Source organism: Crocodylus siamensis, chromosome 7 (genome assembly GCF_052110815.1).
Source record: "Crocodylus siamensis isolate JL-2025a chromosome 7, ASM5211081v1, whole genome shotgun sequence".
NCBI classification, from domain to species: Eukaryota; Metazoa; Chordata; order Crocodylia; family Crocodylidae; genus Crocodylus; species Crocodylus siamensis.
This window is the reverse complement of record NC_143401.1, coordinates 87,833,925-87,859,489: the sequence shown is the minus strand read 5'-3', so window position 1 is coordinate 87,859,489 and position 25,565 is coordinate 87,833,925. Positions and strand designations below refer to the sequence as shown.

The window sequence follows — 25,565 nt, the reverse complement described above, 5'->3', positions numbered from 1 at the left end:
TGTGCCCCTGTTATTTGTTCCATGGGAAATGCACACCCCTTCATGTGCACACTCATGGGGATGCACCCGCAAGCTGCAAATTAGAGAGAGAGATCTCTAATTTAGTTAGTGTATAAGGTGCAAATCTACTCTGCTTTTTAAAAAAAATTTACCAGAATTTGAGTATGTCTTCAGAAGCTGTCCAGATTTGGGATTGTCTACATTTCCGTCTTATCAACAGCTGAAAGGCTAATTTCCAAATTTACCGTGAAATGCAAATGTCCTAATTTCTTTAAGGTTTTCTGATGACGCTGGCAAAGGCGAAAGGAAAACTCAAGGTTTTTGGAGGCCATTAGGATGTCCTGTTATAGGTTCCTTGTCACAGGTCATTTTGCAAAGCAGCACTTTGTCTCCAAGTAATATTAACCTCTCATGAATAATTAAGCTTTAGTTTTATTTCACAATTTTAGAAATAAGGGGCACAGATATAAATTGACAATTAGCAATGTTACCTGAGAATATGACTAAACCACCTTCTTTTAATCCAAGGTAGTGTTTATTTTAACTATAAAAACAACAGGAGGCAAGAAGACACTTTAAAACAACAAAGTGAGTTTATGAATTTCTGTCTTACTTGAAGTTCTTCTGTTCTGTGATAGAAACCTGGCAGGTTTAGCTTCTTAGCTTCTTCAGGTCCCTCCCCTCACCTCCCCCCAAACCCTGCCAGTTGATACCCATGTAATTCTGCACAGTTCCCTGACAACAAATGTCTTTTCTCCAAAAAAGAGAGAAATGATTTAATTTAGATTCTTCTTCATCCTGTCTTACCTTCAATTTTGGCCTTGATTATACATATCATTCCCATACTGTCTGTGGGATGTCAGGCTAGAAACTTCAGAGCCAAAACCTCTTTCCCTGACACATTAACAGTCTGTAAGAGTTTACCATTGGGTACTTTATCTTTTATCATTGTTTTCCCTTCCTGCTTGTTTCTCCCAACAACTCTGTTGATTTAACCCAATATAACCACATAGTAAAAAAAATCCCAGTAAGTCATTTAATATACAGTATTCATACATTATTACATTTCTACCTACCACATTGTTTCATCTCAAACTTTCAAAATAATATTTTAGGCTTAGTTTAATTTACAAGGGCACATGCTAGCCATATGAATCCCCAACTAAATCTTTCACTTACTGTTACATGTTTCTTACTGTATAATGTCTGCTTTCAGTGCCAAAAGAAACTTTCGTGATAAATTAAGATTATACAATTCCTGCTTGTTATCAAATGTAAATTACAGAAAAATCATACAAAGAAGTTCTTAATCAAAGATAATATTTATCTTTAAAACATCTTTACATTGTATACTCTTACTATACAAGTTTGCAAAAAATCATAAAAGTTTTAATACAAAGATCAGTGGAGTTCAGGTTTATTGTATAATGCTGACTAGAGCTCTAACCCCTTAACAGCTCAGTATGGAAAGAAGCTTGATAAGATATGATTCATCATCTAAATGGAGCCCCTGATAATACTCTGTTCTTCAAATGAACAATGTGAAAGCTCAGTTCCTTAAAAAGTTTGTTTTGATTGTTTTTTAAAAGGAGAAGAAAATAATCTTTAACACCAAAATAAAGATTTGTCAGAAATAAAGAAATGTATTTAACCTGTAAACTATAGATTTCTAAATCCAATTATACATGGAATAATCTATCTTCAAGTCTTATATTAAGTCAGATGGACACAAATGAAATGAAGAGATGTGTTTTGAGCCTTTGCTTCCATGTAGCACACCATTTAATGTAGATTTTGCATGTGCAAGTATAACGATAGTGAAAACTGAGCCTAGAAATTCCAAAGTTAAAAGCTGATGCCTTTAACACTATGTGACAGGCTCACAATAACCACATCAACTGATGGGTGTGGCCCACCTCCTGAACTATGTCACACCAGGATCTACTCTCCCGCCACAGCTTACGTGCGGTTTTACCTCTGGAGGTGATCTTCAGTGGTTCTCTTGGGACCCTGGGTGACTCTGTTGGTGCATTTTCTGTGGGGCTCCTCCTCCCCTACACTCCAACTCTTTCTACTCAGGTGTTTCTGATCAGCCTGGATGATGTTCTGATGTGGTCATGGGGCTCTCCCTTCCTGTGTGAGGCCTGGTGATAAGGACAACTGCAGGAGGTCTGGCTGTGACCCTGTAGACTTGTGAAAACTACAGCAGAACAAGAATTCAACCAAAATAGCTCAGATGTTGTGGTGGGCAGAGTAACAATGCCTCCATGCCAAGTGCCTTTTTTCAGTGTGTGGTCATAGTTTCATAGTTTGCAGGGTCGGAAGGGACCTGAGCAGATCATCAAGTCTGACCCCCTGCCATGGCAGGAAAGAGAACTTGGGTCAAACGACCCCAGCAAGGTGTTTGTCTAATGTTGTCTTAAAGACCCCCAGGGTAGGAGCTAGCACCACTTTGCGTGGAAGTTGGTTCCAGATCCCAGCCGCCCTGACCGTGAAGCGGCGCCTCCTGATATCTAGCTTAAATCTACCCTCTGCCAGCTTGTGACCATTATTTCTTGTCACTCCTGGGAGTGCTTGGGGGAACAGGGACTCCCCCATTGCCTGCTGGTCCCTCCTGACTAGTTTGTAAACAGCCACTAGATCCCCCCTCAGCCTTCTCTTGTGGAGGCTGAACAGGTTCAGGTCCCGTAGCCTCTCCTCGTAGGGCCTGCCCTGCTGACTGCTGATCATGCGAGTGGCCTCCTCTGGACTCTCTCCATGTTGTCCACATCCCTCCTGAAGTGCGGCGCCCAGAACTAGACATAGTACTCCAACTGCGGCCTGACCAGTGTCACTTAAGGGGGGAGGATCACCTCCTTGGACCTGCTTGAGATGCATCTGTGGATGCAGGACAAGGTGCAGTTAGCCTTCCTGACCCTGTCCTCACACTGTCGGCCCATGTTCATTTTGGCATCAATGATGACTTCAAGATCCTTTTCTGCCTCTGTACTGACGAGAAGGGAGTTCCCCAGCCTGTAGGGATGGTGTGGGTTCTTCCTCCCCAGGTGCAGTACCTTGCACTTGTCAGTGTTGAAACCCATCCTGTTCTCATCCGCCAACCCCTGTAACCTTCTAGGTCTGATTGTAGCCTATTCCTCCCCTCTAGCATGCCCACTTCCCCCCACATCTTAGTGTCATCTGCGAATTTGAACAGGGTGCTTTTTACCCCCTTGTCCAAGTCGCTGAAGAAGATGTTGAACAGTGCAGGCCCGAGGACCGAGCCCTGGGGGACCCCACATCCCTCCAGGTCGAAAACGACCCATCCACCACCACTCTCTGGGTGTGGCTCTCCAGCCAGTTACTGACCCATTTGACTGTGTAGGTGTCGACGCCACAGTCCGCTAGTTTTTTAATGAGAACGGGGTTAGAGACAGTGTTGAAGGCCTTCCTAAAGTCCAGAAAGACTCTGTCCACTGCTATCCCTGCATCTAAGGATTCTGTGACCTGGTCATAAAAGGCCACCAGGTTGGTCTGACAGGACCTGCCCCTAATGAACCTGTGTTGGTCACCCCGAAGCATAATGTCCCCTGCTGGCCCCTCATGGACATGCGCCAGGATAATTCTCTCAAAAAGCTTTCCAGGATTGAGGTAAGACTAACTGACCTATAGTTTCCTTGTCCTACTTCCTCCCTTTTTCGAAAATGGGAACCACAATGGCCCTTTTCCAGTCCTCTGGCACCACACCAGAGCACCATGAATGCTCATAAAGCCATGCCGGGGTCCCACAATGACCTCTGCTAATTCCCTCAGCACTCTGGGGTGGAGATCGTGAGGACCAGCTGATTTAAATATGTCCAATCCCTCCAGAAGTTTCCTGACTAGATCCTCACTGACCCTAGGTCTGGGTGTGCCTCCCCTGGGGCCTATGGAGGTCCCAGTGGGGGGGTGACCTGGTCCCTGCTCAGGAAAATGGAGGCAAATAACTTGTTAAATAGGTTAGCTTTGTTATCTGGCGTGATGACCAGATTCCCTAGCGTGCTTGCAGAGGCCCCACATTACCCGGTACCTTCTTTTTACCCCCTATATATTTAAAAAAGGACTTCTTGTTGTCCTTGATCTGGGTCACTACTCCCAGTTCCATCTCCACCTTGGCCTTCCTGACTGCCCCCCTGCAGCCCCAAGCAACCGCGTTATAGTCCTGCCCGGTGATGGCCCCACCCTCCCATTGGGTATACACTTCCCTTTTAGCCAGGAGATGTTCCCATGTGCTTTTCATGAGCCATGGGGGTTTTTGCGCCCCCTTGCCCCCTTTGATCCACATTGGGATTACCTCTCTTTGGGCTTGGAGGATTGTCTCCTTAATGAACAACCACTCTTCTTGGACCCCTGACTCCTCTCCCCTCCGGGACCTCAGTGCCTCCCGACTGTTCTCCTTACCTCATTGAAGTTGGCCCTCCTGAAGTCCAGGGGTGCTGCCTTCCTGTAGGCCTTTGCCACCTTGCACTGGATGGTGAATTCCAGCAGGCAATGATCGCTGTCACCCAGGTGGTTGAGCACCTGCAAGCCCCCTCACCAGGTCATCGCCCGTGGCCAGGACTAGGTCCAACAAGGCATCTCCCCTGGAGAGAGAGTGCACCTCCTGGGTTAGATGGAGGTTCTGTATCTCGACTAGCAACCTACATGAGTGGTCAGACTTGGCTGACTGCTCATCCCAGCGCATGTCCAGAAAGTTCAGGTCACCTATGATGACCACATCCTTTGACCTAACTACCTCTATGAGCTGACTTAAGAATTCCTGGTCTAGCTCTTCCCCTTGGTTGGGAGGTCTGTAGTAGACCCCCACTGTTAAGTCTCTTTCCCCTCAACTACCTTGTATTCTAACCCAGAGCACTTCAGCATGCCCCATCTTTGACCCCATGCTTCTCGTTGAGGATGTGTATTCCTCCTTGATGTAGAATGCCACACCCTCACCTTTCCTCCCTGTCCTGTCCCTCCTGTACAGCCTATAGCCCTTGATATTCACTGCCCAGTCGTGCATTGGGTCCCACCACATTTCTCTGAGCCCCACTATGTCTGGGTTGGTGTCAGCTAGCAGGAGGGTAAGTTCCTCCTGCTTGTTCCCCATACTACGAGCATTTGTGTAGAGGCATTTGAGACCCCCTGAAGAGGTGTACGCTGAAGATGTGTACTCTCAGTACTGCCCTGGCCCCTATTGTTTACCTGGTATTTGTACTGCTCATCATTGGTCTAGGCTAGGCTATTCTTGTGGGTGATGCTTGGATTAGTGGTCCAAGGCTTCCTCTGCCCTCATCTTCCCCTTCCCCTGACAAGCCTAGTTTAAAGCCCGCTGGAGGAGATCCACCAGCCTAGAAGAGAACACATGCTTAACTTTGGGAGAAAGGTGAAGCCCATCCCACCCGAGCATGTCTCTCATCCTGATGTGTGGATCATTGTCTAAGAAGCTGAAGCCCGCCTCGAGACACCATTCCTGAAGCCACCAGTTGGTCTCCCTGATGCAGGTCTCATGTTGTCATTCACCATGCACTCATCCCATGGACACTCCACTCTAGTATGCCCCTTTTCTGGGTCTGCATCTGAGACTATTCTGCCCAGCCAGGTCCTGTACCATTGAGGAGTACATCCCTCTGCACCTGTGTTTCGCTCGTGTTTCTGCGAGTCCCAGGCCAGGGTATTCTTACTCTGTGAACACTCAGTGGGGGTGGTGTGGCTAGTAGGGTATTGTGTCAGTATCTCCCTTTTGGAGACTTTGGCCATGCCTTCTGTGCCACCCTCTCCTAGCCCCAGCTGACCTTTGTACACCTATGAAGGACATCACAGGTGCCATGCCTTGGGATGGGGTTGTGACCACACAATCCACCAGCTGCAGCAGTCCAGCTGGCATTGGCAGCTGTGTCCCAGTTTGCATGGGCAGTCTGAGCTTTCCCACAGTTTCCAGGGGTATTGGCCCCAGGGGGAGTTACCGGCTCCCTGCCAGTGGTGGAGTCTGCCTCTGGGTGCTCCCCATACACCCAGTTGCTGCCTCAAGCCCAAGCTGTTCCGCCAGGTGTGCTGGTCCAGCACGGCTATAGTGGGTCACTTGCAGCCACAGGGAGAGCTACCAGCTGTGTTGCTAGTGCTCCTTCTTCTCTTCCCTTAGGCTCCAGTTCTGGACTTCTTTTAAACCCACAGCCTTTTGGAACTGAACCAACCAGCAGCACACCTTCCAGCCACATGGTGCCAGCTGGCTTACCCCCAGCCCAGCCATGTGTATGTCTGCGTAGCAGTAAGTGGATCAGGGGCCTGTCTCACACTACAAGAATAAGGGAGTGAACCTACACAATTGTATCACAATAATAGCTAGCCAGAGTTTTCCTAGTGTCTTCCAGAAACAGAGGGGCACTTTCTAACTGTATTACCCTATAGTTGTGGCAGATTTATTTCTATGGACTCACCACCAGAGTGAGATTTGTAACCAACTAAACAGTTACTCAGATATTCACATCTCCAGCAATTTGTGTACATAAAAAAATCTAATAATAAGGAATGTAAAAATCTGCATCTGAAAACATGTTGGGATTAATGGGATATACTGTAGCAGATATTTACATTTGGAGAAATTAACGTGCACATTTCCAATTTTGTAGGTATTTGTACTAACAGAAGGTAAGAAAGTTTGCGGATGTGAAATGTACTGTCTTCACAGACAGAGACCAAATAGTGGAACAGATGAAAATTTACCTCATGGCATTTTGTGCCTACTAATTTTTGTGCAAGAACAATAACAGTTGCCCAAATATTAATTTCTATTTGTCCAATATTTACTCTTCCTTCTGAAAAATGATGGAGGGACTGTTTAGAACGTCTGGTTTATAATCTTTTCTATTTGGGGAGAGCTAAGGGACAAAATTGAAATATGCTTGATTGTTTTGATCAATACTTGTAATATATGACATTATTGTTGGTGCTTGTAGTTTTATTGGAGACATTTGGAGAATTTAAACATCACTTGGACACAGTATGTTATAATATGCAAACCAACAAAAGTGCAGTTCATCTATTATGTAAATCATTTGGTAATGTCCAACCAGGTCTTGTATTGACAAACAAATGGAGTTCTTAAAATTATGTAAAAGATTATTAATTTGCAAGGGGGAATTCTGATTGTAGAACATACCAATTTCTATAGTTTTATAGCCATTGCCCATGTAGATCTCTCATATGTTCCAATTTAGTAGCTTTACAGTTGTGAGGCATAAAATAATTAAGTATATGCTCATTTTATGATTTCATCTGTGGCTGACAGATGTCCTAATCATATCCGCACTTTCTGAAAAAAATAGTAGATTTAATAGTTAATAGCCATACAGAATTTGCTGAATAGTTGTAAATCTGTTTACCTTCAGATATGCTGTACTGTGTGGAAAAAAAAGTAAGGCACTGATCCTTCTTGGAAATATTTGATATAAAATTTACCTTATAGGGCAATCATTTATCATCAGGAGGACCAGTTATTGATTGCAGTAGTTTTCCATGACAATAATTGTTTCTGGAATGAGGGACATTTTCAATGAAAGCTGACACTTGGGGTGAAAATAATTGTAGTAATGCAAAATGTAAAGGCTTCTTCAACAAATAGCTTTTTAATAGTGTCACATAAGATGAACTCTGCTGAAAATTGCTTATGTTTTGTCTCTTGTATTAGTTCATCCTCCAAACTATGATATTTGTAACAAGTGTTATGGAAAAGCCAGTGGTTATTTTTAATATTAAATATTATTTGCAGAGAATAGTGTCTGGATTTAAAATGTAGCTCAGTTATAAGAAGCCGTTTGGTTTCTCATTTAACATATTATTTAAATAGGCATTGCTGCTTGAATGTCCGAGACTTTGGACCAAATATACCTCGGATCTTTTTTCAGTCTTTATGGTACTGTCATTCAAGTGAAACGCACATTGACTTGATTGGCTATTTAGGCAATATAATGCAATTTGCTTTGGTTATTATACAGTATTCATTATGACAGTTGTTACATTACAGTATACATTGCAAGTATTCGTTGCAGCAATATCTGAGTACATCAGTGAAACTTGTCTGAGAATTTCAAGATTTCCCTATAATGATTTTCGTTGTTATTGAGGCCAAGAGGTATTTCCAGCATTCATTCCCTCTTCAGAGTTTAGCTCCTTCTCTTTCTCATACTTGAAAAAGGCTGATTATAGACTAACCAGAGTAGAGAATCTTTGACAGTCAAGACCCTGTGCTCCAAAATACAGAATGCTCTGGAAGAAAAAGTCATTTGCCTTATTACAGGTAATCATTAGGAAGGAAAAAGCAAAGATGAATATTTAACTATGTTTCTCAGACATATCACTGAAGCATCTCAGATTTTGCGCTGTGGAATGATTGAATTTATCCACCACTTGTAGCTCATGGCCAAAATTACAGTCTAGTCCTTAGTAAACAGTGATGGAAAACCAAGGGCTCCTATACACATGCAAGGAGGCTGCTCTGACATGTAATTACAGCACATCGGAGCAGACTCAATTTAATCACGTATGCAAGTACTAAATGACTGTGCAGTAAGTCTTGTGTGGATGCAGCCACTTATTCAGGACCAGGCCACTCATGAAAAAGAAACAGAATGACTTGGGTAGGCTGGCAGTATAATTAGATAAGCACCGTAGGCAATTCGAAGCAGAAAAAAATGCAGTAATAATGAAAATAGAATATATTCTCAATTCAGTAATTACATGCAATGAAAAATTGTGCAAGAGAGGGATCTTAGAGATATAGGCAGCTCAAAATAAAAATACCACTCTCAGTGTTAGTTAAAAATAAATTATAGGATTTATGATATATACTTATTAAGAAAGTCACTCATTATAGGAAATTACTTCCATATAGTAAAAAAAAATCCAGTAGAAAAGCTAGATATGAAATACTACAAGTTCTGCTCACGTTATTTTAAATAAGTAACCCCACCTACAGCTCCATTTGTAAATGTGTGTCTTGAAACCATTTGTTCTACTATGCACCGGTTTTATCTGGTTTTTAAATGATTATATCCATTTATATTTAAATGTATGTTGTGTGTTTAATCACTAAAAATGCTTAAAATGTCTCAGTTTAGTGGCATAGAATGTTCTTTGTGATGCTTTTAAAATCTGTTTTCAAAATCTTAACTAAAATGGAAATGAAGTCAATTAAATATTACTGAGTTTAAAATAAAAAAGCACTACTTGCATAAGTTTTGTTCCTAGGATTATCAATTAATAGTTTACATTTTGTTCTGGGCATTAGACTTGTCAAATAATATTATTTTGCAGTTATAGCCATTCATTTTTATATGAGAGAACAGCTACATTCTATTGTTTGTAGTCTGACACAGGGAGAGATATTTTCAGCACCTGTGGTGGAAGTTATTTACCCAGCTCCCTTTATGGTAAGTAGGTGTCGTGCAGGTGTGCATACCAGGCTGAAATTGCACTTTAAAGCACTCATCCACGGAGCTATAAAATCCCCCCTGTTCTAGAACATCCCAAGGGACTGTTGACTGTGAAAGTGCTGTTGTAATTTAGTTTTATTTTTATTTTCAGATTGCCTTCTCACAGCACAACACCATCATGGATCTTGTGCAGTTCTTTGTCACCTTCTTCAGGTAAATTGCTGTTTTTTCAATTTGTGACTGGCTCCATGCAAATTTATGTTCCATGAAAGCGTTACCTTTTCCAGTATTTTAACCTTAAGAAATCCCTATGTGGAAATTTTTAAATTTTGTGCGCCATCCCTCCTTTATACCAGTGGAACATCCAGATGTCTCTGCTTTAAGGTAAATACAGTTATGACCTCTTGCATATGCACAGTGCTAGAACCTTTGCCTTTATTGTTCAAAGAGTAGCCCAAATATTTTGCCCATTGTGCATTCATTTTATTAGCCTGTAATAGAAATCATTGGTCAGCTCTACTGATATGCTTATGCTGAAATAGATGTATGGCGGGATACTTTTAAATGCACAATTTGTATGAAATTATTAACAAATCCTCATATTAAGATACATATTTTCTTGAGTTACTGATACACTGTTAAGAACTTGTAAGGGACAATGAGTTTAGATTGTGGCAGGAATTTAGGTTTTTGCCTAGTTTCTGAAAAGAAGGTTTCTTCTCTAGTTGAAAACTGGAATAAACGGAAACCCTTCATAAAAGGTATCTGCACTAGGATTCTGTGAAGATTTCGGTTGCTGATTTGATTTGGTGGACATTTGGCCTGATTTGGTGGCTGAATCTCTGAATCTGAATCGAATCAGGAGACCCTGTAATCTCTCCGAATGAAATCACAGAATCGTAGAATCATAGAAGTAGGGTCGGAAGGGACCTTGTAGATCTTAAAGTCCGACCCCCCACCTGGGCGGGAGAAAAGACTGGATTCAAATGAGTCCAGCCAGGTAGTCATCAAGCCTCCTCTTAAAGATCCCCTGGGTAGGAGCCAGCACCACTTCCCTAGGAAGTTGGTTCCAGCTCCTAGCCACCCTAACTGTGAAGTAGTTCTTGCGGATGTCTAATCTAAATCTACTCTCTAATAATTTGTGTCCATTGTTCAGAACCCTCTGAATCATTTCAGAGAGATTCAATGATTCGGACACAGACACAGCTTTAAATGTTTTTTCTACTTACCTCAAGTTACCAGGCAGTTCATGAATGCTAAGATGCAGGGGCGGATGGAGCACCCCATGGGAGCATTGGTGGGGGATCCCCAGTACACTTGACAGTAGACCAGGAAGTGTACTAGAAGCACTTCTGGTCTACTTCTGGGTCTGCTGGGGAACGTGCAGGGGCTGTGGCCCCAGCTTGGTGACTGGTGCCTCCTGAGTGTGGGGGGGCATCCGGGGTCTCCCCACAACTGATTGCTGAGCCGGGGGGACGTGGGGGTTCCCCTGTAGGCTCAGCGGCTGGACCCAGAAGTGGACCAGAAGTACTTCTGGTCCACTTCTGGGTTCACCGCCAAGCATGCAGGGCCCCCCCACCCCCTTAACTCCTGTGGGATGCTCCATTTGCTCCAGCATTGCAGCATTCATGAGCTGTGCCTGGTACCTTGAGATATGTAGAAAAAACATTTAAAGCTGTGTCTATAGCTGAATCTCTGATTCTCTGAATCAGCATTGAATCATCAGGTTTGGATTCGGCCAAATTGAATCGAGACTGTGATCCGAATCAACGAATTGAATCACTGTCCAATTTGGGCCGAACCCAAAACGAATACGGCCTATTTCCCACACCCCTAATCTGTATCATTAAAATTCACAAGCATTAATATATGTAGATTACCTATAGTAGTTTGGGGTTGGACTATAAAATTAGTCCTTAATATCCGTATAGAATACAAAAAAAATGTACATTCACAAAGCCATTTTTTAAATCTGGCTACAAGGATGTACGTGATTGCTATGGATTTATTTCATGATAATGACAAATTTCTTTTTTGGTTCAACACTTTTTTCTGTGATTGGTTTCTATAGTCAATGGGTCACCTGTCTTAAATGGTTGTAAATGTATTGATTTTGATGGACTCGCTCCAAATTTTCAAACTGATTTCCATCTCTAGGGAGCATGAGGATTGTTTGCCTCTTTACCTGGCAGGGATACAACTCACTCAGAAAGGGATGGGAAGGAGCTGTCCATGAGATCTCTCCTCACTGTCCAATGAAGACCAGCTTTTACCAGCCTGATGGCTAATGTAAATGAATCCCATCTTTCTTTCTTCCCTACATACAGAGTGCCACATGGGGAAAGTATGCTTGCTGAAAATACAGTCTGGCAGCTTTTTGGGGAAGCCAACTAGCTTGATAAAACACAGGTGTCCACAAGCAATGCTGCATTGACTAGTGCTAGTCCAGCTCATTTGTTCCTGCATCTTATGCACTGAGTGCTGAAAAATGTCATGCATTCACTTTTTGGTTCATGGTTAGGAGGCACCTGGCAATACTCTCAGGCTTTTAGTGTGGTCCATGTTCACAAAAGCACATATAGCAGTAGCTATGTGGCATCTTATTTGGCTTGCATGGATTAAGAACAAGTGGCCAGAGGCATGTTTTCATGGAGATGTTCTCTAGCACTACCTGACATGACACAGTTTATATACCTTTGAGAACTCTGAACGGGGAAAGCCAGAATAGGTAGTCTCTCCCCCAGAGTGGCAAAGGACAAACAATAGAGGAGACTAGTTTCTGCCCTGTCTATCAGTATTCATAGATAAAGGATGGTGTCTGCTTAGGGCTTTTTGGAACTAATTAACAGGTAGCTGATAATATCCCTCCATTCCTTCCTTGGAAAATGTTGTTTAAGAAGAGCTTGAACTAATGAGAGAGGCTTTTGTTTTATGATGGGGTGCTAAATGCTAACAACTCCCTGTGTAACTCCGTGCAGTATAAATAAATGCTGTGTAACTCCATGCTGGCTCCCTCACTGGTCAGGAACATCGATGGGGGAACCCTTCCCTAATCAAAGCATCCTGTCAGGGCCTGGCTAAGCCTCCTCAGCTCATCACTGTAGAAGGGAAGGGAGGGCTGCTCTAGTGCCCCTCAGCTTCTAGTTTGAGCCACTGCAGGCATGTGCCTGCATTTCTTCACTCCAGAAGGGATGTCTATGTGGTTATAAACTGGTTCAGGCTCAGGCTTTTTGGATGTCTGTCCCTAGTCCTACAGTGGGGTATTGCTACACGTAATGAAATCAAAAACAAGATCAAACGTACAAATGTTTGCGTCAGGTTCTATGATGCTCTTTTACAAAGGAATAGAAAACTCTGAAACATCATTCAGAAAGTCTGTTTCTTTAAGAATTAAAGGCTGAATGTTGGCTGAATGTTACTGGACAACTAATTAATTTGGAAATTACATCTTGAAATAACATGAGATTGAAAGAATAAGCAAAACTGTATACTACAATGAAATTACAGTGGTGCTGCTTAAAAATGAGTGGGAAAAAGTTTTCTTATTTTGCTATTGTGTTTGAGATCTGAAGTTTTCTATTCTTCAGTGGGTTGAAACTCTAAGGTATTTCAGACCTTTTGGGGGGGGTGAAAAACAGATCTATTCACCACAGTTTATCTGTTAAATAGGTAATTAATGCACACATATCAGATGTGGTAGACTCAGTTTCAAGTCCTCTTTCACCCTGATTTCAGGCTAGGGCCTTGAACTTAAGTCTCTATCTCCCACAACCCAGACCAGGCTATTCTGGTATATTCCTATTATGGCTCTTCCTTTTTGATATATAATTATTCACTGAAAAAGAGATTTAAATCTGGGTCTCCTTTAATCTAGGTGAGGACCATAATGACTGGGTTGTAGAATCAGTCTCTATGATTCACTATACTTTGGGCAGAAATTATGTAAGTATTCTATCCCATAAGAAAGGCTAAGAGCAACCCCCAACAGCCCTATAGCCTGTATAGCTAAGTACAGACAATCAATTTGTTTAGTCTACACAGGTTACCTTAAACTGTGTAGATTGAACCTATAAACAGGTGAACAGACATTTACTTCTGATTCCAAAAATGCAGCCACATGCCTGCAGTGGCCCACAGCAGATGGTGATGACACTAGAGCACGCCTCCCTCCTCAGCTGGAAGCTAGAGTAAACAGCTTGGGATAAGGTTAGCCTTCCCTCCCTGTGAGGTGGCTTGCGATGGGGGCAGAGGGGGTTGCAAAGCATGCTGGGATGCTGGGGGACTGTCAGTTTTACTTGAATCTGGAGGGGATCAAGGGCAAAAGTTCAATAAACAAATCAATTAAGTCTAATACTAAATCCATCCCATTACTTTAAACTGGTTTTGGTCATTTTGAAAGCACTTTGTGGCCTGAACTTCTGCTGTGTTACAGATTTGAAAACGTTTCCAATTTCTTATACCGTTTTATGTGTAATTTCTGTAACTAGCCTGTGTGTTAGGAACAGTCTGCGTTAGGCCTCAGTATTACAAAGCGGCCAAGAGTCATGCATGACCTTACAAGGTCAAGCCCTATGAATAAAATCTCTAAGCATATTAACCTCTGTGAGATCATGGCTAGAAAGTTATCAGTTAGAATGGCTGATCCAAAGGAAAAATCACCAGGTTTTTTGACAGTAGAAAGATCATGGCGAAAAGGATATAGCGAGCAGCATCTAGGAGATGAATGAGAAATCTATATACTTTAAGAAAGCTTTCAGGATTTGCCCTATAACAATATAACTAAAAGCCTCTAGCGGAGCCACCATTCTGTATGTCAGTAAATTTTAAAGTGAATGCTACTTGCACAGGATCACTAAACTTGAAGGTATAGAAGCCATTTCTGACACCCAACATATGGAAACCGGTGGCCACTAAAACTGATTTAGAGTAGCAACCAGAGTTAATTGCATCTGTAGCAAGTACTAATATGATCCACTAGAATGATTTATAGTCAAGACCATTATAGTCTGCTGAAAAAATATCCAGAAAACTGCAACTTAATGTAATGAAAAAGAAATTAAGATACTAAGTTAATAACTGATGGAAGTATAGGATGTAACAAGAATCATAAATAATGTTGGTAAAGATATGGAAGTCATGTTTTCAAGGATTATATAGAATATGAATAAGTATAGTTAAGTAGCATTTAACCTTGGTTTAAGCTAAAGCATTCTCTTAGGCATACTCATCTGGCTCTTGTCATGGACAAACACACTATTTTTTAACCTGGTGAACAGAATTCCATCCATGCTGGCCAGCCATATCAGTGAGGTCTGACAACAGTGCAATGCAACAGCATTGTAAATATGTTTGTCCTGGGGGTACAAGCATGGAGGAGCAAGGAGCCCTGCCCACCGGGGAACCTAGAACAAGGGGAACGCAACCCCAAAAGAAAACCTCTGTAAAAGGGAAAAGCTTACCTCTTTTAGGACAGTGAAGTCCTGACGAAACACACCAAGAAGAAAAGACCGTGTGGTTCATTAGCCACACTTATCTGCAGCTAGAGCCAGGTGATGTCAGTGGGAGATGCTGCCCAGTTGATACAAAAGCCAGCTCTGACATGGAGCGAGTGGGGATGCCAGGAGCAAGAGAGGCTACAAGGATTGCCCATGCCGACGCTGGGTGCACCCAGCACCGGCAGAATCAAGATCCGACGCACAGGCTGGCGTTGGTGTCAGCAGAGACTCCAGGAGCATCCCGCACTGGCAACAGATGGCATGGGAGTGCAGGACCCAAGGCAGTTCAGAGAGGAGCCGAGGAAGACCACAGCTGGGGCAAGAGCACGGATCTGAGCCAGGGAGACATGCTAGGTTCAGACTAGAGTTTGGGGGAAGGTGGGCTGCTCAGCCTGACACCCCTCTCCTTTTTCATTTTTTTTCTTTACTTGCCTGTGTTCATGGCTGACCAAAGTAGTTCCTTTCTTTTCTTCTTCCATTGGCCTTTTCCTTTCTTATTTAGTGCAGGCTCTCAATTATTTTGTTGTAGAGAGTCCTTAAGGTTATAGTAAGGTAATTTTGGTAGAGAAGAAGGACGACTGTAGCATATAGCTCTGACCAGAACCACCAGACTACTGGAGCATATCTCCAAGGGCAGAACATCCAGAGGACCCTGGGTCAAAACAAAACAGAGGTTGGACCAATGAGAGTGTAGGGAGCGCAAAGATCTGGAATTGACATCACTGGAGGGCAAGCCGCATTAAGATCTTGAGGCTCATTTTGAGGACTGGCTTATGGATGGGGTGTATAGGGAGGTGGAGCCCCACGTTCATCCGCCAGGGGACACGACAACTCTGGAGGTACCCTCAACGGGAGCCCCCACCACTGAAGGTCCTTCCGAAGTCATGGCAGACAAGTTTTGGGGTTCTCCCTGAAGTGACTGAGGGCCTCCCTAGGGATCTCATGAAGTCCCATAGCATCCAAGACCAGGCGCATGCACCAAAACAGCGCGGGAGCAGATAATTGAATTGAGACAGGCACAGTGTTATTTAAAGTTAACCTCTGTTTTCAAATGTATATGGCCAGATCCTGAAATGCATACTTTATCTATCTTATGCGGTGTGTATGTACTGTTGGAAAGCCTGGTTGTAGTACTAATTATTTTGAAGGAGTACGCAAGATTTTGCAGAAACTGCAATTGTGTAGTCTGTGATGGTCATAGTACTTCATCCTTTAATATCATAACATTTTATTGCGCCTGCTGGTTCACCAATGACTTGTCTGAGAGACCTGAAATGCATTCAGATATGTAAGGATGATAGTGCATCACTACCAATCCTTTTTTACAGAAACCATACCATCTACATTGGATGATTCATTGTTTTTAGCTTATTCCATTTAACCTTCTTTCAAACTAAGAAAGAGTTTACCTACTTAGGAGCAGTAATATCTTAGAAAATTTGGCAAAATACGAATGTGATTTATTTATTTTAATGTCTTCAGTATAAATGCTATATACTTCAAAGTAATATGGAACCTGTTTCTAAATTGTCCTGACCAAATAAAAATTGTTAATGACCAAAAAAGACAAATGGGGGGATTCTATCACACTTTCTTCACCTAAATGGCAGTTTGCCAGCTATGTAAGTAGAATTTTGGGCATTTATGAACAGTTTGTGAGTCTGTTGTCCATGCAGTATAGATGCATACAGGTCTACGCAGCTACAGAGCATGTGTAGTAGGCACTGACCAAACAGGTATGCACATACCTGAATGTAAAACTTGGAAAAACAGGAGGAGCATTCACATATTTTAACACCAATAGCTAAGTTATCAGGGAACTTACCTTTTCTTTCCATTTTGTATCCTTGTGGGTGTATTTACATGAGACGCTAAAAGTACAGGAGACTAATTCTACTGTGCATTAGCGTGGCAGGCTTAAACCATGCTAATGCAGTAATGTGCAGTAGAATTAGTCTACTGTGCATTACCATTTAAAAAAGCATACCCCAGTGCCACTGCACAGCAGTGCTGATTATAGTACATTAAGTTAGTACCTGTTATTACAGGTACTAAACTTAATGCACCATAGTTACAGTGCATTAATGAACGTGTAGACATGCCCTGTGACAAGGTATTTAGCAGAATTTGCAGATTTGTTCTGCTATGGTCTCAAGCTTATAACCTCTAAGTTTTCAACCAAGTGTCTTAGCGCCTGCGCCACATAGATAGTTATGTGTCTAAAATCACAAACTGTGTAAGTGCCAAAAATAGCCGGAAAGTTGTCCTTTAGACACAGAAAAGGTAATGGGTTCTGGACCTATATCCTTTTGCACTGTAAGCTATGACATCAATTTCATTGCTATGGTTGTACATTGTATGTGAATGTATTACGAAACTGCATCAGTATTAAAAACATTTTAGGTATTTCACAATGAGTTATCTAGTATTTTAGGTTTCTAAAATTATAATCTATTTTTTCTAAATAACATTGTTTATTGTATGTAAAAATTGAATGTGTTAAATTTTCCTTGTTTCCACTTGTTCAGTGATCTACTGGAATAAGCCTGAAATTAAAAGCCAAAAAACTAGGTTCTAGTTCTGCTGATACTGAATCAGTGTGTCTTATGGTAAATCTTTCAAGCTGTCTAAGACTAATTATTCATTACTTGAACACCCAAAACTTGCACTAAATCTGTGCAAACTTGGGATTTGAAAAGAATATGGGTTTTGGCTCTCTATCCTGGCTTTCACATTTATCTAATGGAGGTAGGATTTTACACCTCTGAGGATGGTCTGAGGAATGACGTTTCACAGTGCTTTGAACATAAAGTATTATATTTAGTATGTGCCAAGTGTTATTTTATAACTTATTTAAAGCCAGTCTTTTAAAGTTGATGTCTTAATTGTGTTTTTAATTCACGTATTGTGCCATAGAGCATTTTAAAATGTTTGTCCAAGATTGTTAGCGAACAGTTATTCCTAACATGAATTCCATTCTATTGTGCTTTGCAAATTGATGTTAATTGTTCATAAACTAAGAATTTATAACATTACTCAAGTATTGCTTTGAAACCCTAATAGTATAAGAAGGATCTGATGCATAGGAGTGCTGGCAGGAAATATAATATAAATATTTTCTTCTGTCCTGAGTGTCAGACCACAGATCATTGAAGAGGTTGATGCGTGTTCCCACAACAGGCATTGGTATACTGTTCATACTATCACAGCTTTCCTTTGTAGAAAAACCCAGGTATGCATAAAAAAAAATACAAGGAGGGCGCATCTACATGTAGCCGTATGGCTCCCTTGTTACAGTGCCATCATTTAGTAGTTCCTTTTGGAAGTATTAAAAGATGGCACAGTAACAGCCTGCACTGCTCCGTGCCAGAAGCGCGTGGTTACTTTGGGCCACTACATTGTTGTAGCAAAGCGCTATAATGAAGGAGCACCTTGCTTTAGTGACATAGTGGTGGTGTCATGGTCTTTGTCAATTAACGCTATGGCACTGTAGCATCTTGTGTAGATGTGCCTACCATTGGCTAACCAGCCTGTTTCTCTAAGCTCACAACCCCTTTGTGTACTGTAGGTTGGGTATTTAACTGGTCAAATAAAGTTTGGTCACTTGACTAGTCAATTATTGGTCAAAAATGTAAAAATTTGGCAATAGGTCCAAATAATACATAGAAAAAGCACAAATTTGTTGTCAGGAAATGTGTCAAAAAACAATAACAAACCATATTTCTGTCAAGAATGCTAGGAAAAAAGTGGGTTTTTTGTCAAAATTGCTATAATCTTTGGTCCAAAAACATGCAGTCAATTGATTAGTTCAGGGGTTTTCAACCTTTTTGGAACAGTGTACCCTCAGTGGCCAGACACGAAGCAGTGTACCCCCAGTGGCCAGATGCAGAGCGGGGGGAGGGGAGGGCTGGCACGTAGCCAATGCAAGTTTCCCCCACCCCCCACATCTGTCTGGGTGGGCAGCACCTGCGCGGCAGTGTGGAATGGTGCATGTACCCCCCAGGGCCTTCTTAAGTACTCCTGGGGGTACACATACCCCTGGTTGACAACCCCTGGACTAACCAAATGACAATATTTGAGTATTCAATTGACCCTCTTGCCTACTTAAGTCTAGTGTGCCATCTCTTATGTATTCTGAGGTAATCCACCAGATGGAGAGATGTGTCCATTCCTGGCTAAAATGGTGCTTCTTACAGTCTTCTTACATGTCTCATTACCCATGGCCTATAGAATTTTCAACATCATGCTAAGCACTATTGATATTTAGGATTACAGATAGTTATAAAATTTAAGAATACTTTTTATCTTTGGCAAGAAATGATAGGGAGACTAGTTCCACCCCTTGAGACTATCATAGTTTCTTATATCAAGTACAACCCTTGACAAATCAGTAGAGTATGACACTAGCCAGAAAACCCATGGTCAAAGTAAGATCGGCATTAGGAAAGGAGCTGGTTAATTATCAATGAGAGAAAAGGGAGTAAATGACACCACTTCCAGCCATGAAGGAATAGCCAATTCTAAGGGACTGAGTGTCAAAGTTTGGCCTTGGAAACCCTCCTGCAACTGCAGGTGAGTCAGTGGAAGTTGCATTGGGGAGCACAGAAGGGATTTCAAAACAGCTCAGCAGCATGGATAATCACATGGGGCAGCAAGTTGTAATACTCTCCATCCAAACATGTCTGTCTCATGTGACAGGACAGTATGAGTGATGAGTGATGCATACATTTCCTCATATTTGTTTCAGAATATATGAATTAAGTTGAATTCCAGTTGGCAAATAGATTACCTCATTATCTATACCTCCAACAGTTGAATTGCTTAGTAGATGAACACTGTCTTTTTAGTGTCTGACTGCTCTTCGACAATAGCTTTCATCATGACTCTTCCCTTAATGCGTGTTTGTATCTATTTATTTTTGAGTCTTTTAAAAAAATAATAAATGCTGAATTTTGCATTGGCCACATCTATGATGTGGATTGCTGATCACCATAAAAAGGCAAAGCTGAAACTAGCAAGTTCAAATCATATGTGCCATAGTTGGATTATCAGAAAATATAAAGTTCCCATAGATCAAAATTAGAATATTTACCGGTAACATTAAAATCAAGTTATCTCAGCAAAATGGATTTTACATTTATGGGCTGAGCAAGATTGATTTTTACTTAGCAATGCATTAAAGAGTTTTCACCTCACTCAGAAGCAGATAGTGTATTTTAATTCTACAGGAGTAAGCAAATGAGTAATAAAAAGTGCAAGCTGAGGATTTTTCTTTTTTAAAAATGTATTTAAGATTTCCATTTATGTTGTATAGCTTAATGTGTAATATACCTGCCTTCGTGATGCCTCTATGGTGTCTTTATAAAGAACTACCATATCCCATGAAATTATTAGAATAAAAATTCCAGTTAAGGCAGCTACTTGATAGCTTGCAGGGACAGGGGGATTGCCAAGGCTAAATTGTCAAATTCAGGTTCCTCACTGTTGTTTAGTCCTTCAGGGCTGGCAGAGGGTCATTTCATAGATTTCATAGGATTTCCTATGAAATTATTTAATCCCTTATGTCTCATCTCATGACTTGTAATGTTTCCCATTCCCCCTTTTTGCTGCTTTCTGTATAAGCTGATTTTTCTGTTATAGTAAAAAGCTAAATACAGGCTGCTTGCCCCTGAAAGAAACAGAATGGAACAGTTTTGCTTCCACTAATCCTGGTAGAAAGGCAGACATATGAAATGATACCATAGAGCTGCTGATATGTCGTAAGACTCCTTGCCTCTCTTCTCCCATTTCAACCAAGGGAATTTTGTTTTGCCTGGCCATGTCCTGCATCTCATCTTTGGTGAGTGATGGTCCCAAGTGGCATTGTATTCAATTTCTCCCTCAAATCATAATATTCGTAGGGAAAGAAATGGGGGGGGGCTGGCGAGGGAGCAGGGCTGGGGCGTTTGCTACCCAGTGGTGCTGGGCTTTGCAGGGAACAGCTCCCACCTGCTGTGGGGGAAGAGGAGCATGGTGGAGGGGTTAATTTCTTGCCTGCCCCCCCATGGCTGAGAAGCTGGGGGCTGACGAGGGGGTGGGTCTTGGGTGTTCACTAGCTGGTGTACTACCTGACAGAAAGCCCCCACCTTGAGAGCTTTTCACTTGCACTGTACAGATCCTGGCCGTGGGTGGCTAAGGCAGGGGTCCATTCCCCCCTGCCCCCTTTCTTACCCCTTCTGCCACTGCCAGCCAGGCTGGGGTGCAGAGTTTGCTGCCTCAGCTCTCTGACAGCCTGAGGTGGGGCCACCTGATTCATTTCAAGCAGAAGAGCTGGAGTGGGGGTGAATCTGCCCTGCAAGATGGGTTAACAGGAGCTGCAGTGCATTCTGGGATGCCTAACTTATGTCAGGATGGGATCTGAAAGAGAAGTTTGATAGACTGGTCTAACCTAAAGTGATTCAATCTGATATTACATCTATCCAGGTCTATCTTGAACTGGATTCTGCCATTTTTAAATCAGTGTATGTGCGCTGAACTTCTGTTCTGTTAAAGGTTTAGACTGTGTTCTGATCATTTATACCGTTTATGTGAAAATTGCATGGAGTCCCCTTGATCTTTTAAGGGTTCCACTGCAGTCAGTCTTCTTAAGAATTCCACGTGATACTGTGTTTTGTTAAGTAGAAGTGCCTCCTGGGAGAGACCTCGTAGGGTAGGAGAGCTTTGTACTAACCCTCTCAAGTTGCATTGTAAAGGTACAGTCTCACCCTGACTAACACAGATGTTCTATATTGTGCCTACATTTTGATTCCCTGCATTTTGTATTGCACTTCTTTAAGTCCTGTTAATATTCTTAAGCTAAAAACAACTCTGGAGCTCAGGGGTGTTTGTCTCAGAATCCTTCACTCTAATAACTTCCTTTTTATGTAACTTCAGTTCATCCTGGTTTCATTTTAAGGTAAACACTAGCTGTGCTAGAGTGGGTGTTCATCTGTGACAAATAGATTTGAAATTATGCTCTTCTCATTTACATTCATGAAAAAACCAGTTCTGTCCTCTTATGGTGGAGGACATGAACCTGTACCAAATGTGAGGTTTGAGAGTTCATTTTTGGAAATGTAAGCATGGAGTGGGCTGAAGGTTAGTTAAATAAAAAAAAAGGAAAGAAAGAAATAGTAAGGCTTTGCTTTAGGCAATAATGTCATTGTATGTTATGGCAAATGACAAGCTGCTTTCTCAAGCTGTCTGCCAGTCTGCCTTCCTTTCAGATGCAGTCGGTATGGCGTACTGTGAAATGAGTGACATCAAAGAAATGAGCAACCTGTTTACAGCAGTGAAGAAATATTACAGGCCCTTGTACTGAATCGTAATAAAGTAAGGCAGTAGAGTGGGGGGAGTGCCTAGATAATGTGTCCTATTGCGCGTTCTATAGTTATTAAAATATTAAATCTAATTATTACTATGGGAGTAAGATTTCTGAGTTCATAAGGAATTCGGCTAATGAATTTTTAAAACAAAATGATAATAAAATAGCTTAATAAAATGTTATGGGATCAAATGAAGCATTTTAGAAAACATTTATAAAATATGTCTTGGTTGTATTGGAGCTTTTTGATTGTGTGCATTTGTATTTAAATTTAGCCATAGACAAAATCATGGAAGCCTAAGTAGTGACTCCAAAGTTAAGGTTTCAGTGAAATAAGCACTTAAAGAGATATAAAATCTCTGTATTTCATATTTTGGTAATTTAATCAGCCTGAGTTGCCCTATAACTGTCCAAGGTTGATTGCTTTTCCTGTGTAATAGTTTTCATTATTTTTTGCTGTGCTTTCTAGAGATGTTTAAATGCTAAAAAAAAGTTCTCCTTTTGTATTTTACCGTTTTTTTCTTGGGTTCCTCTAGTTCAGTGAGTCTCAGGCAGAGTGCCACAGCATCCTGGGTGCCTTGAGATCCTTGTAGTGGTGCTGTGTGGTGCCATGTAATCTTAGTAGTGTTATGTATGCAATTTTGATTCACATGATAAAACCAAGGATTTCATATAAGAATCCAAAGTGACAAACCATTCTGACCTGTTGTGGTCTTTTTGAGTTCTTAGCACCAGAAGAATTGCGCTATTATTCTTTTGTAGTAAAAAACCAAAAAAGCTAGAATTTTCCATGGTGCACCACAAATCTACCAGGGGGTGCTTTGAGTCTAAAAAAGGTTGAAAACCGTAACTCTCTAGTTAATAATCACACTACTGTCAGATGAGGTTCTGTGGACCTGTTTTATTGAAGTAAGTCAAATTAGATGATAATTGTGGTCCTTTGCAGCCTGAAAACCTCCTGAATCTACTCTCTGTCACACTGTCGGTCTTTTCCCTGAGTTTGACTTCTTGTGGCAGGGACAGGGGAAACGCCAACCTGCAGGAACCCAGTGGCAGCGGAAAGAGCCCCTCACCCTCAAAGATGCCAGCAGCCCCACCAGATACTGAGCAGTGGAAACTTGGTGGCGGTGGCAGCATCACCGCTCCCCCAGCAAGGCCAGCACCCTTGCAGCACACAGGGCCATGGGAAGAGGGTAGCAGGGGTGGGAAAGCTGTGCTAGCAATCCCATTGCTCCTGGGAGCAAGAGAGGGGAACAGCGGCGGTGAAGCCACCGTACAGTAAAACTTACCAGGGATCCAATGGCATCCCTTGCTGCTATCAGCTGGGGCCCGGGGGCGAGCTAAAGAAGAAAAGCTGGCACTGGCTTGGAAGCGCTTTGTATGCACATGCCAGCACCTGGGGCAGCAAGATCCAAATAAAAGCTGACGGGACTGGAAGTCTCGGCAGCCTAAAGCAGGCTGTGGGACTGGCTGGGAGGAAGCTGAAGACGGTTGGTGGTGGCATCCCCCTTGTGGGGAGCTGTCTCCACCCAGTGAAACAAGGGAGTTCTCCCAGACATCAGGTGGGGGGACGTGGGAGCCCTCCTGGGAAGAGGGCATGGAGGAACAACCATGAGTCCAAGGAAGTATCGAGGACCATGACCGACATCAAAGCCAAGTCTGAGAAACTTTGATGCAATAACAGGCTGGTGCTAGGTGGGGTGTAGGGGAGGCAGATCCCCCAAATCCTCACGTTACCAAGAGATTGTAGCCAACATCACTGAGCCAGGCATAATGTCGTCCTGGGGAGAAAGGTTTCCCTCAAAGATGTGGCAGGAGAGAAACTCTAGTAGGTCAGGTAACTGGTGCTGGGATAGACTGTCGGCCTGCAAGCCTGCAGTTGGCTGAGGGCTACCAGAAAAGCCTAGGTACGGAGCACTGGACAGGCACAGCCGGTTACATTTCTGATAAGGTAGACCTCTTTATACATGGGCTAGGTACAGACATTGCACATAAACTGGTATAAGTTATTGAAAACCAGTCAAAACCTTGAACAGAACATAAGTTCAGTCAACAGAGGCCAGTTTTAGAAGGGTGGAACCTGGTCTAAGATAGACCTGGATGGATGTAGTTTCAGATGGAATCATTTTAGTTAAGACCCGTCTACCGAACTTCTATACCAGATCTCCTGCTACCCCCTCCACCCCCCACCTGACCCAGTCTAACTTTTCTCTTCATCCCTAAGCGTGAGGCGGGAAACAGAGGCCTCTGCCCTGGCACCAGCCTTCTCAAACCAACACACTGGAAGGGTGCATGGCAGGACTTCCCCTTCCCCCATTGAGTAGCCCAGCATGGCTTCTCTCCCCAGCCTGACCCTTGCTATCTATCAGCAGCAGGTGGGGTGGGGGGAAGGGGTGAGAGCAGAGGCTGCTGCCATGCAGACCCCTACATTTGTTCTAGCTGGCTTGGGGGGCGGGGAGGGGGCTGGTTCATCTGGTAGGGATCTTTGCTTTTGCGCTCTCTCCCCCAGCTACTGACAGCTGGCAGGGGGTGGGGCTGGGAAGAAAGTCTGCACTACCCAGGTAGGCCTGGAAGCAGGGGAGGTGGGAAGCCCCCAGTGTGCAGGTCTGCCACCCCAGCTGTGTTGGCTCATGCAGTGCTGGTGTGTTGGCTCATGAGGGCTCTGCTCTCCCCCACTTTCCCCCCACTGCTAACAACTGGTACCAGGCCAGGCAGCATGGGAAGTGGGGAGCCCCAACCATACAGCTCCCCCAGCTGTACTGCCTGGGTCTGGGGAGCCAGGCCCACATGGTGGGGGCCTCCGCTTTTGCCTCTTCCCTCCAACTGCTTACAGCTGGTGGGAGGCAAGGCTAGGGAGAGAAGCCACAGTAGGCCAGGCAGTGGGGGAAGGGGCAAGGCCCCACATCATGGCCCCCACAGCTGTTCTCACTGGGTCTAGGGGTCTGGGCCTGCACAGCAGTGGCCTCCATTTCCCTTCCCTGATCTGCAGCTGCTGGAGTACTATGCTGGCTCTCCCTGCCTCACTTTGGCTCACAGCAGGGGGTTGGGGGCATGTGCCCAGTAGCCAGTCAGGGGTGGCCCTGAATTTGGCTACATTCAGCTGCCCTCAGCAGTCTCCTGCATTGGAAGGTGCATGAGAGTCCCCCCAGCCTGCTGGCCTTGGGCAGTGCAGGCATCTGCTTGCTCCCCCACCTCCCCAAAGGGTAAACGTGTTCTGATCCAATCTACAGAGCTCAGGGAAACCCACAAAGGTCAGATCTATTCTGCCTCAGCTTTTGAATTCTGTACCTAGCAATGAGTTTC

At 43.0% G+C, this 25,565-nt stretch overlaps 1 protein-coding gene across 5 annotated transcripts in view; it reads left to right on the top strand.

The window, feature by feature from the left end:
- The window catches only part of ATRNL1 (attractin like 1), a 1,104,086-nt gene that overhangs the window by 545,325 nt on the left and 533,196 nt on the right, over window positions 1-25,565 (top strand). For all 5 annotated transcript variants that reach the window (XM_090056522.1, XM_090056523.1, XM_090056521.1 and 2 more), the window contains exon 25: window positions 9,577-9,638. In XM_090056522.1, the coding sequence (XP_089912648.1) occupies window positions 9,577-9,638 (62 nt within the window). The remainder of the gene's footprint in view (window positions 1-9,576; window positions 9,639-25,565) is intronic.